Raw genomic sequence first — 19,107 nt, forward strand, 5'->3', positions numbered from 1 at the left:
AACTTGCTATCCAAAATTAGCTTAGAAAACAATTTAGCTGCATAGAGATGCCTTACTGAAGTTGTCAGCTCAGTGGAGACTCATATTCAGCCCCAGTGGTCAACTCTAACATTGTTATTGTAAGCTGTGCTTGCTTAGCTGTGTTTTGTCATGCAAAATGCACATGCAGGTCCTGACTTGTCATAACAGCAGAAATTACTTGCCATATTCTTTATCTTTGGCTTTCTGTTTACAAACTTATTCTGATGTGTGGTCTAGGACCTGTATGTTATGATGGAAGTACAACATGCATGTATACATCTTTGAGGAATGGGTTGGATTTTTCCTAATGTCATTTCATATGTATCTTTCATCTTTTGGAGTAATGATGTATCATTTTAAGCTTCACTTTCATGAAACTTGGTTTTGGTCACTTTACTGAACTAATTGTTGTATTCCTGAAAAATAATTGGTGTCATAATCTTCTGCCTTTTAAAATAAGGGTACTTTATTTGCTAAAGCAACAGCAATTTAAAGAACTTGAGTTAGTTACTGGACAGATCGGTTTCTGTGAAGATTGGAAAACCAGTGTGAGGTTTACATGCCAAGTCAATGTCTTGTTCTTTTGAACCATTATATTGCATCACTTACACTGATGTGCTTTCCCAGAATAAACTTTGTAAAAGTAATGCTGACATTACCAGTTACAGTAATGTTACTGCACAGTGTTTTGACAGAGTGCTCTGTAGAATGGGACAGTGGACAGAGCAGAAAAGCAGAGGTGGGCTAAAACACTTCCCTATCCACTGTGCTTGGACAATTCAGGCATCAACCTTGTTACTGATCTGAGTATCAGTGAAGTGCTGCATCTGTTAGTGTCACTTAAACTGAAAAATACAGAAAAAGAAGGAAAAGTGAAACAAAGAGTGAACTCTTTGAACACAAAGAGTGCTTGGTAGCTGGTCACTCTTGTGGCTCTACTGATGCAGACTTCAGCATACATGGACAAAATTTGCATTAGCATGTCATACCTCTATTAGGAATTTGTGTAGGGAGTTGTGCAGCACCATAGACATAAAATGACTTTGAGACTTTGTTTATAATGTCTGTCAGATTCTGACCTAAAAAGGCTGAGAGTAAGGTGATAAAATATTTAATGAAGTTCAAACAAAAGATAGGTTCCATTATCATTAAATATAAGTTGGAAATGGTGAACGTTTCCAAAAGAAGTCTATTAAAAGTTTGTTTTGTTTGGCTAAAGGTCTGTTTAATTTTCCTGATGAGTGCAACTATGTGTCATCGTACTATGTGAGATACTGTAATTGCTGGTTTTGTACAGACATATGGAAACTGGCATTTGGTATTGTTAGGCAAATATGCCAGTAGAACAACTTATAACTTGTATATTGATGCTGGTGAAGACCAACACAGTCACTGTTTATCAGTAGATAAATATCAATCAGTAGATAGAATTTTTTAATGCCTTTGGTTACGCAGAACCATAGACAAAAAGAAACACAAAGCATGGAGTTCTGGTAACTTTATGGTTCTGTCTTCCAGTAGCGGTAGAATGAAGTAGCTTGGAGGGGCACAAAACTGATCTGCCTTTTTAGCTGATTATAGCACCACATAAAGTAATACTTTATTAGCCACACGAAATGGCAATTGAAAACAGTCCTGACTTCTCCTTGAAAGAAGTGAGTGGGAGAAGGATGATAAGAGAACACACAGTGATGACAGGGAGGAGGACATCTTCCAGCTGCATGGCGCTGAAGACTCTGGCAGTAGGTCAAAGTCTCAGTTGCTGTATAAAGGCTAAACTTATCCTTGATCTCTATGCAGTCCTTCCATCATTATCTGCCTGCATCGCAGGGTGCATGGAGCCTTCATATTTTGCTACAGACCATAACCTAAGGGGTAAGAAATGAATTCTCCCCTTAGTCTTCTGGACACAAGACAAAAAGCAGGAGTAAAAGAAGTTTTATTGTTCTATTCTCAAGTGGGGTATTGAGGAGTAAGAATTGCTTAATGTCTTAATGAGATTGGAGGTAGAAGCTGGTAGTAATCTCCAGTTGTCTTGGTCTCCTGTTATTTTGGTTAACAAGGTCCTTTTTATGCTGATTAAATGGACTTTTCTGCTTTTTTAGACACATTGGACATGTTGGTTGGGATCCAAACACAGGTTTTGATGTAAGTAATTCAATAAATTATTCAAGACACTGAATGATTGAAATTTTAGAGACTTTTTAGTGTAAGTTATAAAGATTGGCATTAAATCAACAGTTAACTGTACATCAAAGTAGTTATAAATTGTGATTTATAATGTGATGTAAACAGATATTAGAGTAGAAGGGAGTAGGAGGGATCTGGGACTAAGGGGAAAAAGATGCAAAACTTTAGGTTTTTTGCAGGGTACTTACCTCTCCTGCAATAGTACTTTCTGATTGAAAAGTCAACCCAGAGACATGTACTTGGCTTTGCTATTCAGCTATGTGGTTTGTGGAGGGTTTTTTTCCCCCAGTACAAATGATATTTTAAAAATATCCTCACATTTCAGCTACTTAAAACTAATGTATCTGACTTGCAGGTGAACAACTTGGATCCAGAACTGAAAAATCTGTTTGATCTATGTGGAATTTCAGAGGCTCAACTAAAAGACAAAGAAACTTCAAAGGTCATATATGATTTCATTGAAAAAACAGGAGGTGTGGAAGCTGTTAAAAATGAACTGCGCAGACAAGGTGGGATTCCTCTTACTTCCATGTAAAAATTAGCAGGGCATTTTTTGCCTTAAGGATTAGGGTAGAAGCTGTTGATGGTGAGCAGTTTTTGATTCTCTTCTTCGGACTTCACGTCACTGCAGTTGCACTGGATTTCGTGTTTCCTTACACTATACTCTACATAAAAATGTTCACGCATCACCCACGAGAGTACTTGTCCCTAAGGAATAAGGGTATTTATGTCAGTTGAGTAATTTCCGGTAGCACTTAGTCTGACTGCAAAGCTACAGAGTGTGTTTGATATAGATTTTTCAGAATGTGTATGTTACATATTTATTTATAATTTCAATATTATAAATAATTTAAAATCTTGGAAGCCATAATGCTGTTTTCAGCTATAGCAGTAGTACCTGGCTGGCAGGTTGTATGTATGGTGCCTGTTTACCCTGTCAGGACTATGTAGTGGGCCTTGCAACAGTACAGACCTGAAAATTCTATATTTTTTTAAACTTCTTTTTTATAATTTAAAGTTAAAAATACTAGTTTTGGGCGTGCTTTTGCTGCAGGAAAATTCTCAAATAAGCTGCTGCCTGCCTAACCTTTAAATGTGATCTCAGCCAATGCATTATCTAGTGGAACACAGCAAGTCAGTCTGAAAATTACACTACCAGTGTCAAACTTTCAAAAATTTGCTTAGAACACTTCTCAAGAGAAATCTGATGTAAATGCCATTGAAATTATAGCAGTTTGAAACCAGTGAGTAAATTGTTCAATAGACTGAAGAGATACCGATTCAGGATACAATGACTTGTTACATTTATTCCTTAGGTCCCCCAAGGTGGAGCGGTATGTATTTGAGCTGGCATCTAAGCATATGCTCCAAAGTATTCTTGCTGTTGTGTGATTTCTTTTCTGGATGAGAAACTTTAATCTGCATCTGTTTGACTAAAATTTTTAGTTTTACAGTCAAACTTCTTGAATTGCAAACAAAACTTCAACTATGATTTTTTCTCTGTAATAAATCTGTCAGCCTCTTTAGATCATATTAACTCTGTTTAAATTTTTACAGAGTTATTGATCCCAGACTGCTAACCATAAAATTGCCTTGGAGTCTTATGACTAGCTTAAAATCTTTTTAAAAATGCCTATTTTTCTATTACGTATGTGTTAACTTCACATTGTGGCCACTTGCATGTGTGCAATTAAAAGAAAAAACTTCCTCTTCTTTAACATGCATGATGATAATCTACCTCTGTGCTTTTTGACAGAGGTAGATAAAATACTCCAGTATTTCAGTGGGTTTATCCACAATTATGTTATTTAATGTGTAGGCTTGACTGCTGTTTGAAGTGTTCTTTCTCAGCTGAAACACATTTTTGTGTTTATTGCAAGAATTTCTGTGCTTACATATTCACCCTGCTAGGATGCTGACTAGAGAGTTGCAGACAAGTCATTCTGCTCAGATCCCGTTTTCCCTGCCCTTTCCCTCGTTCTGGTATTGGTGTTGGGTTTTTTTGGTGACAGTACTATCAATAAAAGATTGTACAAACTTTTTTGTTAATACAGTGCACAGATTAATGTGCATTTATAAAAAACAATATTTTCTTGCTTTGCTTGTACCATCTGTTTGAGGGGGAAGGGAGAGAGGATGAGGTAATGCTGCTCCCTTCCTACTGCTCCTCCTTCATTGCACTTCAGTTGAATGCAGACAGGCTGAACCCTGTTTCCATAGATTGGATGTGGCATATCTCTCTAGATATGATGCAAATAAACCCCTTCCCCGCAGGAAAACTTAAAATTTGTGTTTAAAATCTACAGACAGTACAGACTCTGGGGCATGACCGTATTGAATATCTTCTCAGTAATGCAAAAGAACCCATCTGTCTGTAGTGCTTGCTGAGTTGTTACGTTTGATAATACCGGCCTCCAGTGGCCGGAAAGGAAACTACAGCCATGTCAGCCAAAGGGTGGTGGGAGTTTTTAAAATCGTGAATGTTGGCAGTATGTCTCTTGGAAAATAGATGAAGTTTGAGATGATTCTCCCTGTGTTGTTCTTGTGAAGGCATAGAAAAAAACCGAGCAGTTTGTGGAACTTAAAAACATAGCACGTGATTTTGGGAGCAGTATCTTTCTTTAAAGATGAGAAGGGATGGAGGCACTGAGGTACTAGTGCATCCTGCTTCGTTAAAATCCCATTTTTAGGGATGTTCCCTCTCTATTCCAGTGTAGCCAGCCTGTTTTCTCTGCAAGTAACATGAAGGGGATAATAGAGGAGTAAAGAATGTGAATTTTCTTAGTTATATGACAGCACCTGGATTATTAAGTAGTTGTGTACAACAACCACATGACCTAAAGTACCATAAGTCATTAGATGCTTAATGAAAGAGGAAATGAAACAGTGCTATTTAAAATACCATTAGCAAAGCAAGTACATTTCAAGGCCACTTCACAGAGGAATGATCCTGTGTGTAGCTCTGAAGTTGTTTCCTTTCTACAGTCCCTGCCATAAAGATATTGTTGGAAGTAATTTTCAGTAAAAAGTACTAAGAGTCAGCTTATGCTGCATTGTAATGCATGAATAGGGTTTTTTTTGTTACCAGAAGATACTGCTTCAAAAAATACTTGCTTTTGTAGCTACCTAATAAAATAATGAATAGATTAGAAAGTGGAAATGGTGTATTTTACTTTATTGTCTAAAACCCTTTTCACTCTCTTCTAGCTAAACAAAGTTTTACAGGTTTCTTTTGAATTTTCATCAGTCTTTTTCTGTATTAGACTTGCTTCCTGCAGTGTTTGACTCTTACAAAGTTCACAGCAGACCTAGAAACTATATACAGCTTGGTTTGCCATACTTTTGTTCAGCTGTATTCAGTTTAATCCAGAATTCGTAAAATTTGCACAGGCACAGAGATCCTTGCAAAAGGCAAGGCACAGCCTGTTTTCTTTTTTTGCTAGTCTCCAGAAGACTCAAGGGTCTTGAGTAACAGGTAATTTGAAGTTGCTCTGTTTCATTTCAGCTCCACCTCCGCCACCACCGTGCAGAGGAGGACCCCCTCCACCTCCACCACCACCTCCCCATAGCTCCGGCCCTCCTCCTCCCCCTGCCAGGGGGAGAGGGGCACCACCTCCACCTCCTTCAAGAGCTCCCACAGCAGCACCTCCACCCCCACCTCCATCTAGACCTGGTGCAACAGTGCCCCCACCTCCTCCAAACCGGATGTATCCTCCACCACCGCCAGTGCATTCATCATCTGCACCATCTGGCCCTCCTCCTCCACCACCGCCACCAACAAGTGGGTCATCTGTTCCTCCACCCCCTCCACCTCCTCCTCCCCCTCCTGGTCCTCCTCCACCACCAGGCCTTCCTTCAGAAGTTGATCACCAGCTTCCAGTTCCTGCTGGAAACAAAGCAGCACTCTTGGATCAAATCAGAGAAGGAGCTCAGTTAAAGAAGGTAGAACAGAACAGTCGACCAGTGTCCTGCTCAGGAAGAGATGCACTGCTAGACCAGATACGACAGGGTATACAGCTGAAATCTGTGAGTAAACTGTTTCTCATCCAGGTCCCCTTGGGACTTGCAAATGGCTGCAGTACTGCAGTGTAAACAGTAAATTGTGGCTCTGCTTTGGGGTGGATTGTACGTTTTAGAGTTTCTGAAGTGATGACTTGAGCAGTAGTACTGACAAAATGCAGAGAACACACATTTGCTGTAGATGAGTATTAGTACGTGAAGGTATCCTTGTTTCAAACTCATTTCTCACTTTACTCACTTGAGTAAAGCTTCAAGCATAAATCCTACGACAATGATGCCACAGTATCATGGCTGTACAGAACCTTTGCAAGAATTATGAAAGATAGCTGCTTTTCTGAATACTTCAGTAAAATCATCTAAACATCCATCTTAAAATGTACCTGTGCTTTGCAAATGTTGAAGCTTCTAAGAAGGTGTCTGTGTCTGGAAAAGTACTGCCTGTGAGAGATGCCTCTGCTGTTCCTGCTGTAGCATAGGCTACTGTTGTTACTATTTCTTACCAATGTCACTGAATATCTTAAAAATAATTTTTCCTGTTTGTACTTTTTTTTTTTTTTGCCATTCTTCTGCACTTGAGACTTCTGATTTAAAAAGTGTGAGGGTGTGTTCATATTTATTTGCCATTAGAGGTGTGTAGTATTGATTACTTTCAGAAGGGATTATCAGCCTGAAACAGTCTCAAGTAAACAAACCCAAACAGGAAAAAATATTTTGTGGTATATACCAATGATAAAATAAATAATGATTATGCAACCATACAAGTCATGCCTATACAACCATATCAAGAAGCTTTCCTTTAGATGAGCACTCACTTCATGATAGTCAGAACTGAAATACTGAACCTTGAGTATGGCTAACTACAGTTGTGTTATATGGTAAAAAAGAAAAAGTTGGCTTTTTTTATAAATAAAGACTTTGAAGTTAGAGCTCAAGGAACAAGCTGTTTTACACTTTCTTCTGGTAGAAAATAAACTCATTAATCTTATAAGGAGGTTTCTCTCAAAATACACAAGTTCTGTTTTGCTAATTGCATCTTTCTGTTCTAACCTTTTTTCCAAGGTATCTGATGGTCAGGAAAGTGCACCACCTACACCTGCACCCACCTCAGGAATTGTGGGTGCATTAATGGAAGTTATGCAGAAAAGGAGCAAAGCCATTCATTCTTCAGGTGTGTCTGGTGGAATTTTTCTGACCTCACAGTGTCAGGTTTTCAAGAATTACCATTTCTATTCACCATAAAATACTGTTGGAGAAAAGCAGGGATTTCATCATATAGTCCAGTACAGAATGCTCTTGGCACGCCCTTGGAGAGGGGCTTCTGAATGGTTCCTTCATGCTTTGAATTACTAGGGTGCAGTAATTTGCAGTAATCCTGGATTAAAAGTTACTATTTAAGGTTAATATCCTTCTAAAGATTTCTTTTTTCTTTACAACTAACTTATTTTTATCCACTAGCTATCTGATGAAATAATTTGTCAAAATATTTTGGAAGGAAGGTTTTTAACACTTTGTTTCTCAAAGGCAAAGATTCAGCTCTTGTGCTGTAGCTCGCAGTGGGCTTTGGCTGCCACCTGCTGGATAAGGATTGGATATGTAGTGTTAGTTGACTAGTCCCCTACCAGTACTGAATCAACTTAAGAGCTCGGAAAAATTAGGGCTGCAAGAGGATTTGCATTTCTCGAATACCAGCTTGTAATAAATGTAGTTCCATAGCTGCAGTGCAGCTGTTTGGGTACATCTCTTCCATTTAGGCTTTGATACATTTTTTTTTTTCATAGCTTGTCTTGATACCAGAACTGGGTATGCAGTCTGCAGAGCATTTGACCAAGTGCATGTTGATTTGCTGCCCTATGTAATAATCTTCAGGTTTGGTACTTTACATAAGTTAAATACCAGAAGGGAGCTAAATGCAGTGTCTTGCTAGGAAAGAAAATGCTCTTGCCTAACAAATAAGTAGTTTAAGTTTAAAGGGCTACAATTTTGTAAGTATGATGTATATAAAAAAATAGAAGGGTGAATAAAGTTAAACATTGATTTTGAAGTTGATGTGTATTACACAACTTAGAATATTCCAGTTATTCCAGTATCCACAATGGTGTTTAGCTCTCAACATGTTTTTTTTAAATATGTTGTAAAGGAAACAGAAATTCCATTATGTAGGAAACCTGGGGAAGTAGTTCTGACATTTCAGAAATAATTCTGTCCTTGAAGTTTAAAACCCAGTCTGGAACAAGCTGGCCACTCTCACTTTCTCTAAGAAAGAGTAATAAGTAGTAACTGTTAATCGAGACTTTCTGATTCTTTCTCTCCTAGCACAAAAGAAGATACGTTTTTCCTACCTGGGGGAAGAAGTGAGAAAACAAACAAATTAGATTTAACTTTCAGCTAGTAACTATCTAAACTGAATGTCATGTCTAGCAATTTTCAAATAGAGTATTATCAAACGTGTTGTCGTGACGACCTTGAACTGATTGTTCTGTCTTCAGAAAATTGTGAGAGAAGTCAGTAACATTTGTAGTGTTAATTCCGTGCATTCAAGTGACTTGCTTTTCTTTTCTTACAGATGAAGATGAGGATGAAGATGATGAAGAAGACTTTGAGGATGATGACGAATGGGATGATTGATCATATATTATTATATATATATTTTTTAAGGTGAATGATATACTAAACACTACTTTCTGTCTATGGATTCTGTAAAATTATCATGTAAATGTTCTACCAATTTGCTGTATATTTTTGTTGCCTTTTGCTTTTTTATTAATCTGTGCAATACCTCATTTAATCTGTAAAGGTTTGTCATAATCCTCGACAAAGCTACTCCCTGTTAATGTGTGCAAGTTTACACCTGGATGATCATGTACATGTGAATACTTTCCATTCCATCAATAAGGGAGTTTAAATGTAATATGTGAGACTGACAAAAACCTTAATGTAATTTAGTTATAATGCAAGAAGGAAAACACTATTTTCATACCCTACTTTTTCTGTATCTAAATTTTCTTATTAAAACCTAGTATAGCACTATGTTCTTTAAGTGATGCAGCTCTTAGTTTATTTAGCCCCTTCATTTCAAATGCAATGCTATATGAATGTTGAGGCTGGTTTATACTATTGCATGGTTTCAAATACATCACAACATTGCAGTTCAAATCTTAGCAGTATGCTTTACATAACACAAAAGCACTTCAGAAATGCACAGCTAGTTGTGAAAATTACTTTGCCCTAACTGTAGCAGTACTGACTGCTATTGAACAGCAGTAGTAATTAAATTCTTCAATTAGGGACCTCTATCTGAAGTTAAACAGGGTGGCTTTACATTGTCATAGTAGTAAAGACAACTTTGAATGCAGACAAGTTCCATCTTTTCTTTGGGATTTTTTGGGGGAGGGCGTTTTTGGTTTTGGTTTGGGGATTTTTATGTTTGGTTGGGGGGGGAGGGGTTTGGTTGGTTTTTATTTTTTTTTCTTCCTTCCCAGCTCTTATTTTCAGAATGAAGACATCTAAATTACTGGGGGCTGTACTGGAGGCCGGCAATCGCTACAGTTTGATTTATTTTTAAAATCATTTTTTTGTGGTTTTCAGAATGAAGGGCTGCATTTAAGGCTTGCTTCAATAGTGTTTAATTACTTCTAAAAATTTGTAGGACATTGGTGTACTAATAAACACCAATGTGGTGTTACTTTACAGTCTTTGCATTATGGTACAAAACAGATGCTGAAGCACCAATCCTACATTCTTTAGGTTGGAAAGTCATTAACTCAGAATTATACACTTTGAATAAGTACTGATATTTTATGGCAGTATTCTGTCTTCATATGTTGCTTTAAGACCAAGGGTTGTGATGAAGATCAAGAACCTGATTCACAAGAATAGTATTTGAATAAGGGGACAGAAAATGGGATTTTCATTTCACAGCTTGCACATTTATATAAGTTGTACTTTGTAGTGCAGTAAACATTGGCACATCTGCCTATTACAAAATACTAATCTATGCTATGTGGGTATTTAATATCTGCAGCGTTAATTACTGTACTTACTGTAATTTTCAGGTAGAAAATCTTTATAAAACCACGTTATCTGACACAGAATGTTTAGTTAAGTCAGTCATATTTGGAACGTAGTTAATGCATAGTGTCCTGGGTCTTTGACTGTAGTCAGGGTGTCAAATGAAATTTAAGTTATCAGAATTGTGTCGACTGAAACCCAGTGTTGACCTGATCTTGACAGGCTGGACCTGCATGATACGACTTGGATTTCTAACCCAGTTATAACCTAGTCTTTAGCAAATTAATTAAGTCATATGAGAAGAAAAGAAAGTTGTTGAAAAGTAGTGGGAGAGGTAAGGTTGTAGTTAAATTATTCAGAGGATGCTAACTTCCTTCAAAGAGTAATTTAAGCACATAACTTGAGGAAAAAAATTGCCAAGTGGTCTCACTTTCTTGTGGTAGCTTTTGCATTGGCCTCTGCTGCTGGAAACACTTCCTACTAGCTTTGCTGTTGTAATGGCTTGAGCTTTGTATCAAGTGCAAGTGCAGCCTGGGATAGCTAACAGCAGTGGAGTTAACAACTTGTGTATAAGGAAAATATTTGTATGGCTTTCGTATAACTTCTGGCACTGCTCCCTTATTTTTATTGCATATAGGGCATTTTAAAATTAAGCAGATGAGACCTAGAGGTTTTCCTAACATGCTACTTACTAGATATGTTTAGCTGTTATGTTCCCAGAATTGGAATTTCTGTAATATAGTTAATAATTAAGCATCACAATTTGTTAATCAAACTTCCATTCCAGGTTTTGGGAGCTCTGAAGTTACATTATTGAATAAAACTTTGTTTTGTAGATGCTGGCCAAAGAAAGTTTTTGGTTTTTCTGTTTCTTCATACAAAAATACACTCACAATCTGTGGTGACCAGGTTAATATTTACTTTAAAGTAGTGTTTTTTCAGGCATAAAGACTGCGATGGCAGTTAAGTTAGTCATAACTGCATGCTTCAGCACTCTGCCACTTGCACTCCAAGCAGAAAATAGCATTTCATGATACTGGTGCATTGTTGCTAAACATTGTAATGAAGGCCTCTTATATATTCTGGTTAAATGACTGTCCAGATAGCCTTAGCAATTAACAAACTAGCATGAGGCTTTTGTATCTCAACACTCTATGTGCATAGACAATATCAGCTAGCCACTTGTACGTATGAAATCCGTAAGAATTTCTCAATCATTCAGTTTTCCATTTATCAAACTGAAATTTTTAGTATGTGAATTTTTGAAATGTACAGTGAATAGGATGTTGCACTGGTGGCAATTCATCATGGAGCATAATAAAATTAATTTGACCCAAATAGCGTAAAACTGTGTGGTTTTTAAGTGCTAATTGTGGCACAGGTTTTAAATAGATGTGCAGATTGATTACACACTTTAACTTTGGTCACCTGGCCAAGTCCACAAAGCAGTAAATAGTTGCTGTTGAATCGCAGCAGTTTCATGTCTCTGGAAAGTTGGACTGTGCTATTGAGTAAACACAATGAGTAAGAATGTGACACCCGGTCCTCCTGGCAGATCTCGTGGCTGCTAAGCAGCTTCCTTGGAAACAGCTACTGCTCCGGGCAAGTGCAATAAACCACCAACATTTCAAGGTCAAACAAACATGGGTTCATTAATAAACATTCTAGAAGGAGTACCAAGTAGTTAACTCTTGTCAGTGAATGTTCTAACTTTACAGGTTTTTACAGATGTAAATCTTTGTCTTGTGCATTGTAGAGTTTGAGCTCAGGACTCTTCAGAAGTCTACTTCTCTTCTCTAAAGCATCTGAAGAGTCCATCATTTCAAACTGTTGTCTGGTATGCATTTTCTTTTAAAGTTTAGTGCTTATCTGATTTTTAGGCCTTTAACTACAAGGCAAAATTGTTACTTACAGGATGAGCTGAGGTGTATAATTATTTCCTCTCCACTTAGTAAGCAGAACGTTAAAAAATGCTTTTGAAAGGATGCTTTTCTTTCCTTTGTTTTTTTTTTTTTTTTTTTCCATTTGGCAGTGGTTACTTTCCTAAGTAAGATGTATGTAAAGAGGAAAAAGAAGGAAAGATCCTTTTGGTTTTAAGACCAGTTTTAAGACTGTTAGCTGCAATAGCCTTTATCTAATCATTAAAGGAATTCTTGGTCTAATTAAAGTTCCTGAAGCTTAAGTACAGCGATAAGCAGCTTTATTTATAGAAAAGTGAAAATGGTTTAGGGAAGCTTAGAAGATACTAAACCTCTGTCTCTCAAAAGGCCAGTGTTATCCTCTAGCACTGCAGTAAGTACTCCGGTTGCTATGTATTTGTTTACTGCCTGGAGTTTTCTTGTGTGTGAGAAGATGGAAAGGATGGGGTAGTATGAACTAGGATGTGAGCTTGGGGAGGTTTATTGCCCATGTTTTAACTGGCTTATTAGTGACTCTAGCCTGACACTTCTCTTTAATATACTCAAAAAGTTTGATGATGTTTATACAGTTGTGAAGGAGTCTTTTTAGTTTTTTTAATTGCCGGGCTGCTTTGACATGTCTGCTATTTTGCACTTAAAGCATTAGAAGTTTGAAATCACAGATTTGAAAATAATTCAGATAGATGTTGAGAAGTAGAATCATTGTCTAAATATAAACAGTGGGATTTTTTCTGACAAATTTTATTTCATCTTGAATTTTGCAGCATTTGCAGAAGTAACCTGCTGAAATGAGTTAGCAGTTACTCAGATTTTTTCTCTAATATAGTTTAGGGTCATAACTGCAGGACTTACCCATCTATAAGCAGCTTAATACACACTTGGAATTAGAGAAGCTTGATATGTTACACTTCTGGTGTTTTTTTAATCTATTGGTATCAACAAACATTTAAAGGCTTTTTTTGCTTGTGCTCTAAAGGGTTTTTGGAGTCTCTCTGGAGTGAAATTCTTGAGCCATTACTTCATGTGTGTGTTTTTTCCTTCCTGAAGCTTAATCATCTTTTCTGAGTGTGGTTACTTGAGCAGTATGAATTTTAAATTTGTTACTTGAGGACTAGATGAGGGAGTCCAAGGTTAGCTTGAAAAACAGCCATCATCAGCATTATATTTTTGTATGTACCACTTGGGGGACACAATGAAATCTCATGTTTAAAGCTTAAGAAATTTGATAATGCTTGTATCATATATCAGACAAAAAGTATTTGCTTAAATTACATTGGCAGGCATACAAAAGTGGGAATTGGCTCTTCTGGATGTCGATGCCAAAAATCAGGCACCTGCTGGAGCAGCTGAGCTGGATTCGGAGGGTTTCATTGGTACATGGGTCTTTCCCAGATGCTCAGGATATAAGGAACATGGACTGACAAACTCGAGAATCTTGCACATTTTTTTTTTTTTTTTTTTTCTTCCTAGATAATAATACAGGAATTTTATGGTTCAAATAGTCTTTTGGACCAAACCAGTGCTTATTTAATAATCAAGAGAAGAAGTTTTCAGCATATAGTCCTTCAGGGTTATGCCTGTTCAACTGTCAGCAGAGAATTTGGCTTATTTTTAAAATGAAACAGGAAAAGCAGTCTAGACCCAGTTAACATAAAACATGTTTTCTGTGGTTTGTCTCCTGAGGGCAGTGTGTGTGAATGAGAAAGACCGTGGCTAAAGCAGAAATCTCCTAGCTAGTAGTATTCTTTTTCAAGAACCTACATCAAGAATTACAAGTTTTCAGCTATAGTAGCTTTTAATACTTAATCTTTAGAGAATATGTTACTGAAACTCACCTGCTGCCTCCAAGGCAGGTAAGAGGAGTAGTGGTTTTGGAGAGCAAGCACAGGGCTCAGGCCTGTAACTGGTAAAAGAGTATGAAATGATTCTGTAATGTTTAAAGGCTTCCTTTAGTGCTGTGACATCCTCTGTGCTTGCTTTACAGGAACTGGGATACTCTTCTGAATCATACTAAACTAGTGTCCCAGATAAGTGATTTTCTCACAGATACATTACCACATCTCAGCCCTTGCTAAGCCAATCTGGTCTTCACTAACACTGTCCTGATCCTGGACAGGTCTCCAAACGTCATGATAGAAACACAATTAGCACAATTGCCTAACATACCTTCAGCAGCTGACAGCACGCAGCTGTTGTGTAGCATATGAGACATTTCAAAGGGAACAGAAGTCATCCTGATGTGGATTCCTCTTTAAAGAAAAAATGGTCTTGCCTTCCTTCATACTAAGCTGAAGAACACCTGGAGATACCAAATGATCAGTAGAGAAAACTGCTGGTTGCTCTCGTGAGCAATGTGAGAGGTGGGCTGGTTGGTCAAATGATTGCTGTAATCCAAGGTGCATTCTTAAGGAACCGACCCAGCACTGATCACTGCGGGCATAGGAAACAAAAAACTACTGGAATCTTTGCTTCTTGGCACATTGCCTGGTTCATTGTGGCAGTGGACCTCAGGAAACCGTGCACACCTGGGGCAGTGACCAGTCCGGCTGATCATCATCACCCCAACATTTTACATACAGAATATGTGTATTCAGTCAAGCTGCCTGTCCAGTCTAGAGGTGATACTGGGAATGAGATTAGAGCAGCATTCCTTGTACTTTGTGCTGTGAATGCTAGCTTCTAACTGAGTTACTGTCACCTACACTGCCATGTTGGGGGTTTAGTGAGACCTGTGTATTCTGCCAAGTAGTAATTAATTGTCACACTGCTGTCTCACAAGGTGTCTCTTTCTTGAAAGGCTGTAATTGCAACTTCCTGATTGAAATCAAGTACTGTGGTAGTTGAAGTTGTTACCTGCATTCCTTGTGTTTTCACTGTCAGAACAGCCTTTCTCTTGGTCTGAAATCCTCCAGAAGTGTGATGCAATATGAAATAATTACAGATCTTCATGATTCCTGATTTTGCAACAAAACTAGGTTATATATTTCCTTCTGTCCTTCCCTAAGCCATTTTTAGCACAAAGCCTCTTATCTTCGGCCCATTCTTCAAATGTTCCCTCTCTGCCTAGACAGAACTGGTGGCTTCTAAAAGACAGTAAAAAATCAAGCTGTTTGAACATTTACCATCCTGTCCATTCTCTGCCATAAAACGAATTCAGTTTGTTAGCAGGAGGATAGAGCCCTAAATGAAGCTGCTGCTGCATGTGACAGAAGCATCTTGTCTAACCTCAAGCAGTTTATCCCTCGGTGCTCTTTTGGAGGTGACTCCAGGGAGCCACCAGGCCATTAGGGCAGATTGTCTGCAAGGGGTATCTCAGCAGTGTGTACAGAAACCTGCAGAGAACATCATGGGAGTCATGTCCCGTGCAGCTGTGTTTTCTCTCAGGAACAGATGAAGTGTTACTGAGCAATCAGGGAGGGATGCAGCAAAAAGTAGGATCCTACGTTTGTCCAACTCAGTCATTCTTCAGACCCCTGTTTATCTCCACTGGCTGTAATGAGAGTGTAGACAGTGAGCAGTTGCCATCTACACTTCAGACACTTAGATGCAGGTGTTTTAATGTTTGTGCCTCAGTTGCTCATTTCTATAGTGGTGGTAACAGCACATCAAAAGTAATGCATATAAATACGTCTACTCCATGGTACTGCAGTCTAGACATCTGACACTTAAAATACTTTACAAATGCCATTTTCCTTGTTCAAATTTAGTTACCTCAGTTCTCAGAACAAAACCACTAGGTAAGGCTTCTTTATTTCTCTTAGGCCTGGTTTTTAGAACCATTTTTAAGCTCTCGAAAAAACAAACAACACTTGGATCCTTTCTGTAGAGCAGAGTTAATCTGAGCAGTTAATTACCTGTATGTGAAAATGCGGGGTCATGCTCTAGTGTTGTCTTAAACTGTGCTTTTGGATTTAATATCTCCTATGTGATCAGAACTCTGGAAACCCAGGCACAGCATTTAGTTCCCCATGGGCTTAGTTTTAATAAACTAAAAATATTTTAATACACTATGTGAAAGACATGAGTTTTGGGACCTACCGAGTAGTTCCTAATCCCCAGGTCTGCAGCATAGCTTCTCACGACAGTGCCCTTTGGGAGCACTTCACTGTGATTGATGTTGTCAGAAGCTTAACTGATCCTGAACAGGGAGTCCTCTCCGAGCCCCAGTGCTGGTCACTGCAGCAGTGCTGGGACGAGGGGCAGCAGCCACGTGTGGGCGGCCCTATCAAATGGCCTGTTGGGGGTAGCGGCCGCCTCGCCAGCTGCCCACGGGGGGTCACACATTCCTCCCTGAACATGTAAAGAACATTTGTTTCACGGGTGTAAGTCATTATAACATTGCTGAAATTGCTGCTTCTCTGATGCCTTGTAGGTCTGCAAGGCCGAAGGCGCAGCAGTGCTGCTGCCACACTTCCAGAAAGCGTAGGGGCCTTGGAAGGTTTTGAGTACAGGAGGCATTCTGTTTATGGCTTGGATTTACTGCAGCTCTGTGCGTGCTGGCTCCTGCTGGTTTCGTCTTACTGCCTCATCTGTCTCTATCATCTCAGTTTGAAAGGGGCCATCCTGTTTTCATCAGAGTGCACATTAGAGCTCTGAGTTTGTTAGAGGAAAGGCAGCCAATATCTTTGAAGCGTGTGATAATATTTTTGCTGCCGGATGACAGTCACAGTCTATATTCCCCAGCTTCTTGGATCATCATGGGACATGAGGAGAAATTGTGATTGGATGTGGCTGAAATTAGATTGATTTACTTTCCTGTAATAAATTTCTTCTTTTACTATTTGCACTTGAGAAATACTCCAACCACAGGCCAAAAATGTGTCAGTTGTTTCATCTGAACAATGTGATCCATGCTTACCTAAAAAAACTGCTGCACTGTTAGCTTAGAGAGAGACAGGTCTTCCAAGAAACACAAGGGCAAGTGTAGTGCTTTAAATCTGTCCTCCTGTTTTATTGCTATAAAGACAGTTGGGTGCTTATTTAGCAGTATCTATTTTGTTTCATTAAAGGAAAAAAGAAACAAAACCTTTGTTCTTTTTGTTGCTAATTTGATTGAAACTGGCAAAATGTTTCTGCCCTACCCAAATTCTTAAGGTCTTGCTGAGCAGAAGCTCATAGATGTACTAACCCCAAATTTTTTCACTCAGCTTAAATATTGGCTGTTCTCTGCATGCGTGCCTATGCTGCTGGGAGGGGAAACATGGGAGGGGAGCTCTGCAGCAGCAAGTGCAGCAGTATAAGGGTACTTCACTAGCAATAGTCTCAGTCCTGGAGAAGAGTATGTGTTTGATCAGTGTGATACTTCATCCATAGGAATAGAGTGAGTCCCTATAGGATTAGTTTTCGTAATGATCACTGAGCAGCTCTCGTGTACCACAGCTACCTGCTGGGGACATGGGCCATGAGGTTGTTTCTGCATTTCATCACTGTTTACTCAGAAGCATATTCTAGCTCAGAGAAGCACGTAGCTGATATACAAAATATAAGGTTACACTGCAGATGGGAACATCTGAAACAATCTGCACAGTATGTACAATCAAAGCCCCCTTCTCTCTCTGGGGCACGTGAGGGTTTGGCAGAAATCAGAGAGCAGAAACAAAGATGGAATTACAGAGTTCAGAAGGGATTTGTTAGGCTCTCTGAGGCAGTGCCCCATTACACAGAAAGATACCAGTTTGTACAAGGTTATATCAAGAGATCTACAAATTCTTATTACAGTTTTGGTGATTCTTGCAAACTGCCAAGACGGGGGTCATTGTTTGGCTGAGCAGAGGCTGATTCTGCATGCTGCACTATATGAAGTTTTTCTGGTAGAGAATTTGTAATACCAGAACAAACCTATTTTCTCCTTCAAGTTGCAATTACATATTTTATATGTAGTGCAGGTGATTATGTAACTTCTTTCCTATAATCCATTAAAAAAAGAATTTTAGAATATAGAACAGCAGCAAATCTATATTAAAAATACTTTCTGGATTTTTTGCTTTTGAGAAATTAATGCTGAATAACATTTATTTGGATTCATAGTGGAAGTATCGGTTTTATCTTTGTATACCAAAGAAATCTCTCTTTTATGTTGATCACATTTCCAACTGCTGTCCCGAATATGGGCTTGTTACCCAGTGTGCAGCACTAATTCACACACCGAGGCCAGGTGTTTCTATTTTTTATTCTAGTTTGTGCAAAGTAGGGAGCCAGCTGGTAACCCACAAAAAGCTCTCCATCATCAAACTTGACACTATTTATACATTTTAATAAAGGCACCAGCATTCATTGGTTATAGATGACATAACTTTTCCATTAACTACTCAACCCCCTATTTGCTAGTTCTATCTCTTGCTCCTCATGCTAAATAGGCCACGTGTGCAGTTCTTCCCTCTGTGTCTGGGGTCCGTTTTGAGTAGGAGGTCAATGAGTCAGTGGTCACAATCTCCCACTGTCAGAATTACCTTTCCCCCAGTTAGTGCTCAGTCCTGCTGACTTCACTCCTGGTGACTGTCACCCAGACTGCCCATTCATCTTGGTGTTGTTTTCCCATTTCCTTAAAGGAAAAGATTAGCCAAGCCTACATTATTCGTAATGCAATTGCTAAATCGTAACTGTCCAGCTATAGTTACTGATTAAAAACAACAAAAAAAAGAAGCAAAATTTTACTCAAATCTTGAGGGGCTCAAATCCTGAGGGGCTCAGATCCTGAGGGGCTTGATATCACAACCACCAGGACAGGACCCTTTACCTGAAACACTTTGAGGGATTTAAAAACCTGTGCATTGTCTTCAAGAAGAGTACATTCTTCATCAGTAGTGAAACATAAGATGAAAAGATGTCTTGTTCTTTGTTTTGGTTCAGAACCAGTGGGAAGGAGAAACTACCTTGATAAAGCTTTGATTTAGACTGTCTTCATGGGTTAGGCTTGGGTTTTCCTCACCTCCTGTACTTAAATCTCCCA

At 38.6% G+C, this 19,107-nt stretch overlaps 1 protein-coding gene across 1 annotated transcript in view; it reads left to right on the forward strand.

The window, feature by feature from the left end:
• Positions 1-11,577, forward strand: part of WASL (WASP like actin nucleation promoting factor) — a 50,648-nt gene extending 39,071 nt beyond the window's left edge. Inside the window, exons 7-11 of the mRNA XM_050324378.1 lie at positions 2,127-2,169; positions 2,567-2,720; positions 5,717-6,237; positions 7,291-7,399; positions 8,795-11,577. Coding sequence (XP_050180335.1) covers positions 2,127-2,169; positions 2,567-2,720; positions 5,717-6,237; positions 7,291-7,399; positions 8,795-8,856 — 889 coding nt within the window. The 3' untranslated portion in view covers positions 8,857-11,577. The remainder of the gene's footprint in view (positions 1-2,126; positions 2,170-2,566; positions 2,721-5,716; positions 6,238-7,290; positions 7,400-8,794) is intronic.
• Positions 11,578-19,107: the final 7,530 nt, after the last annotated feature.

This window comes from Myiozetetes cayanensis, unplaced genomic scaffold, assembly GCF_022539395.1.
Source record: "Myiozetetes cayanensis isolate MyiCay16 unplaced genomic scaffold, myiCay2020 scf3, whole genome shotgun sequence".
In the NCBI taxonomy this organism is placed as follows: domain Eukaryota; kingdom Metazoa; phylum Chordata; class Aves; order Passeriformes; family Tyrannidae; genus Myiozetetes; species Myiozetetes cayanensis.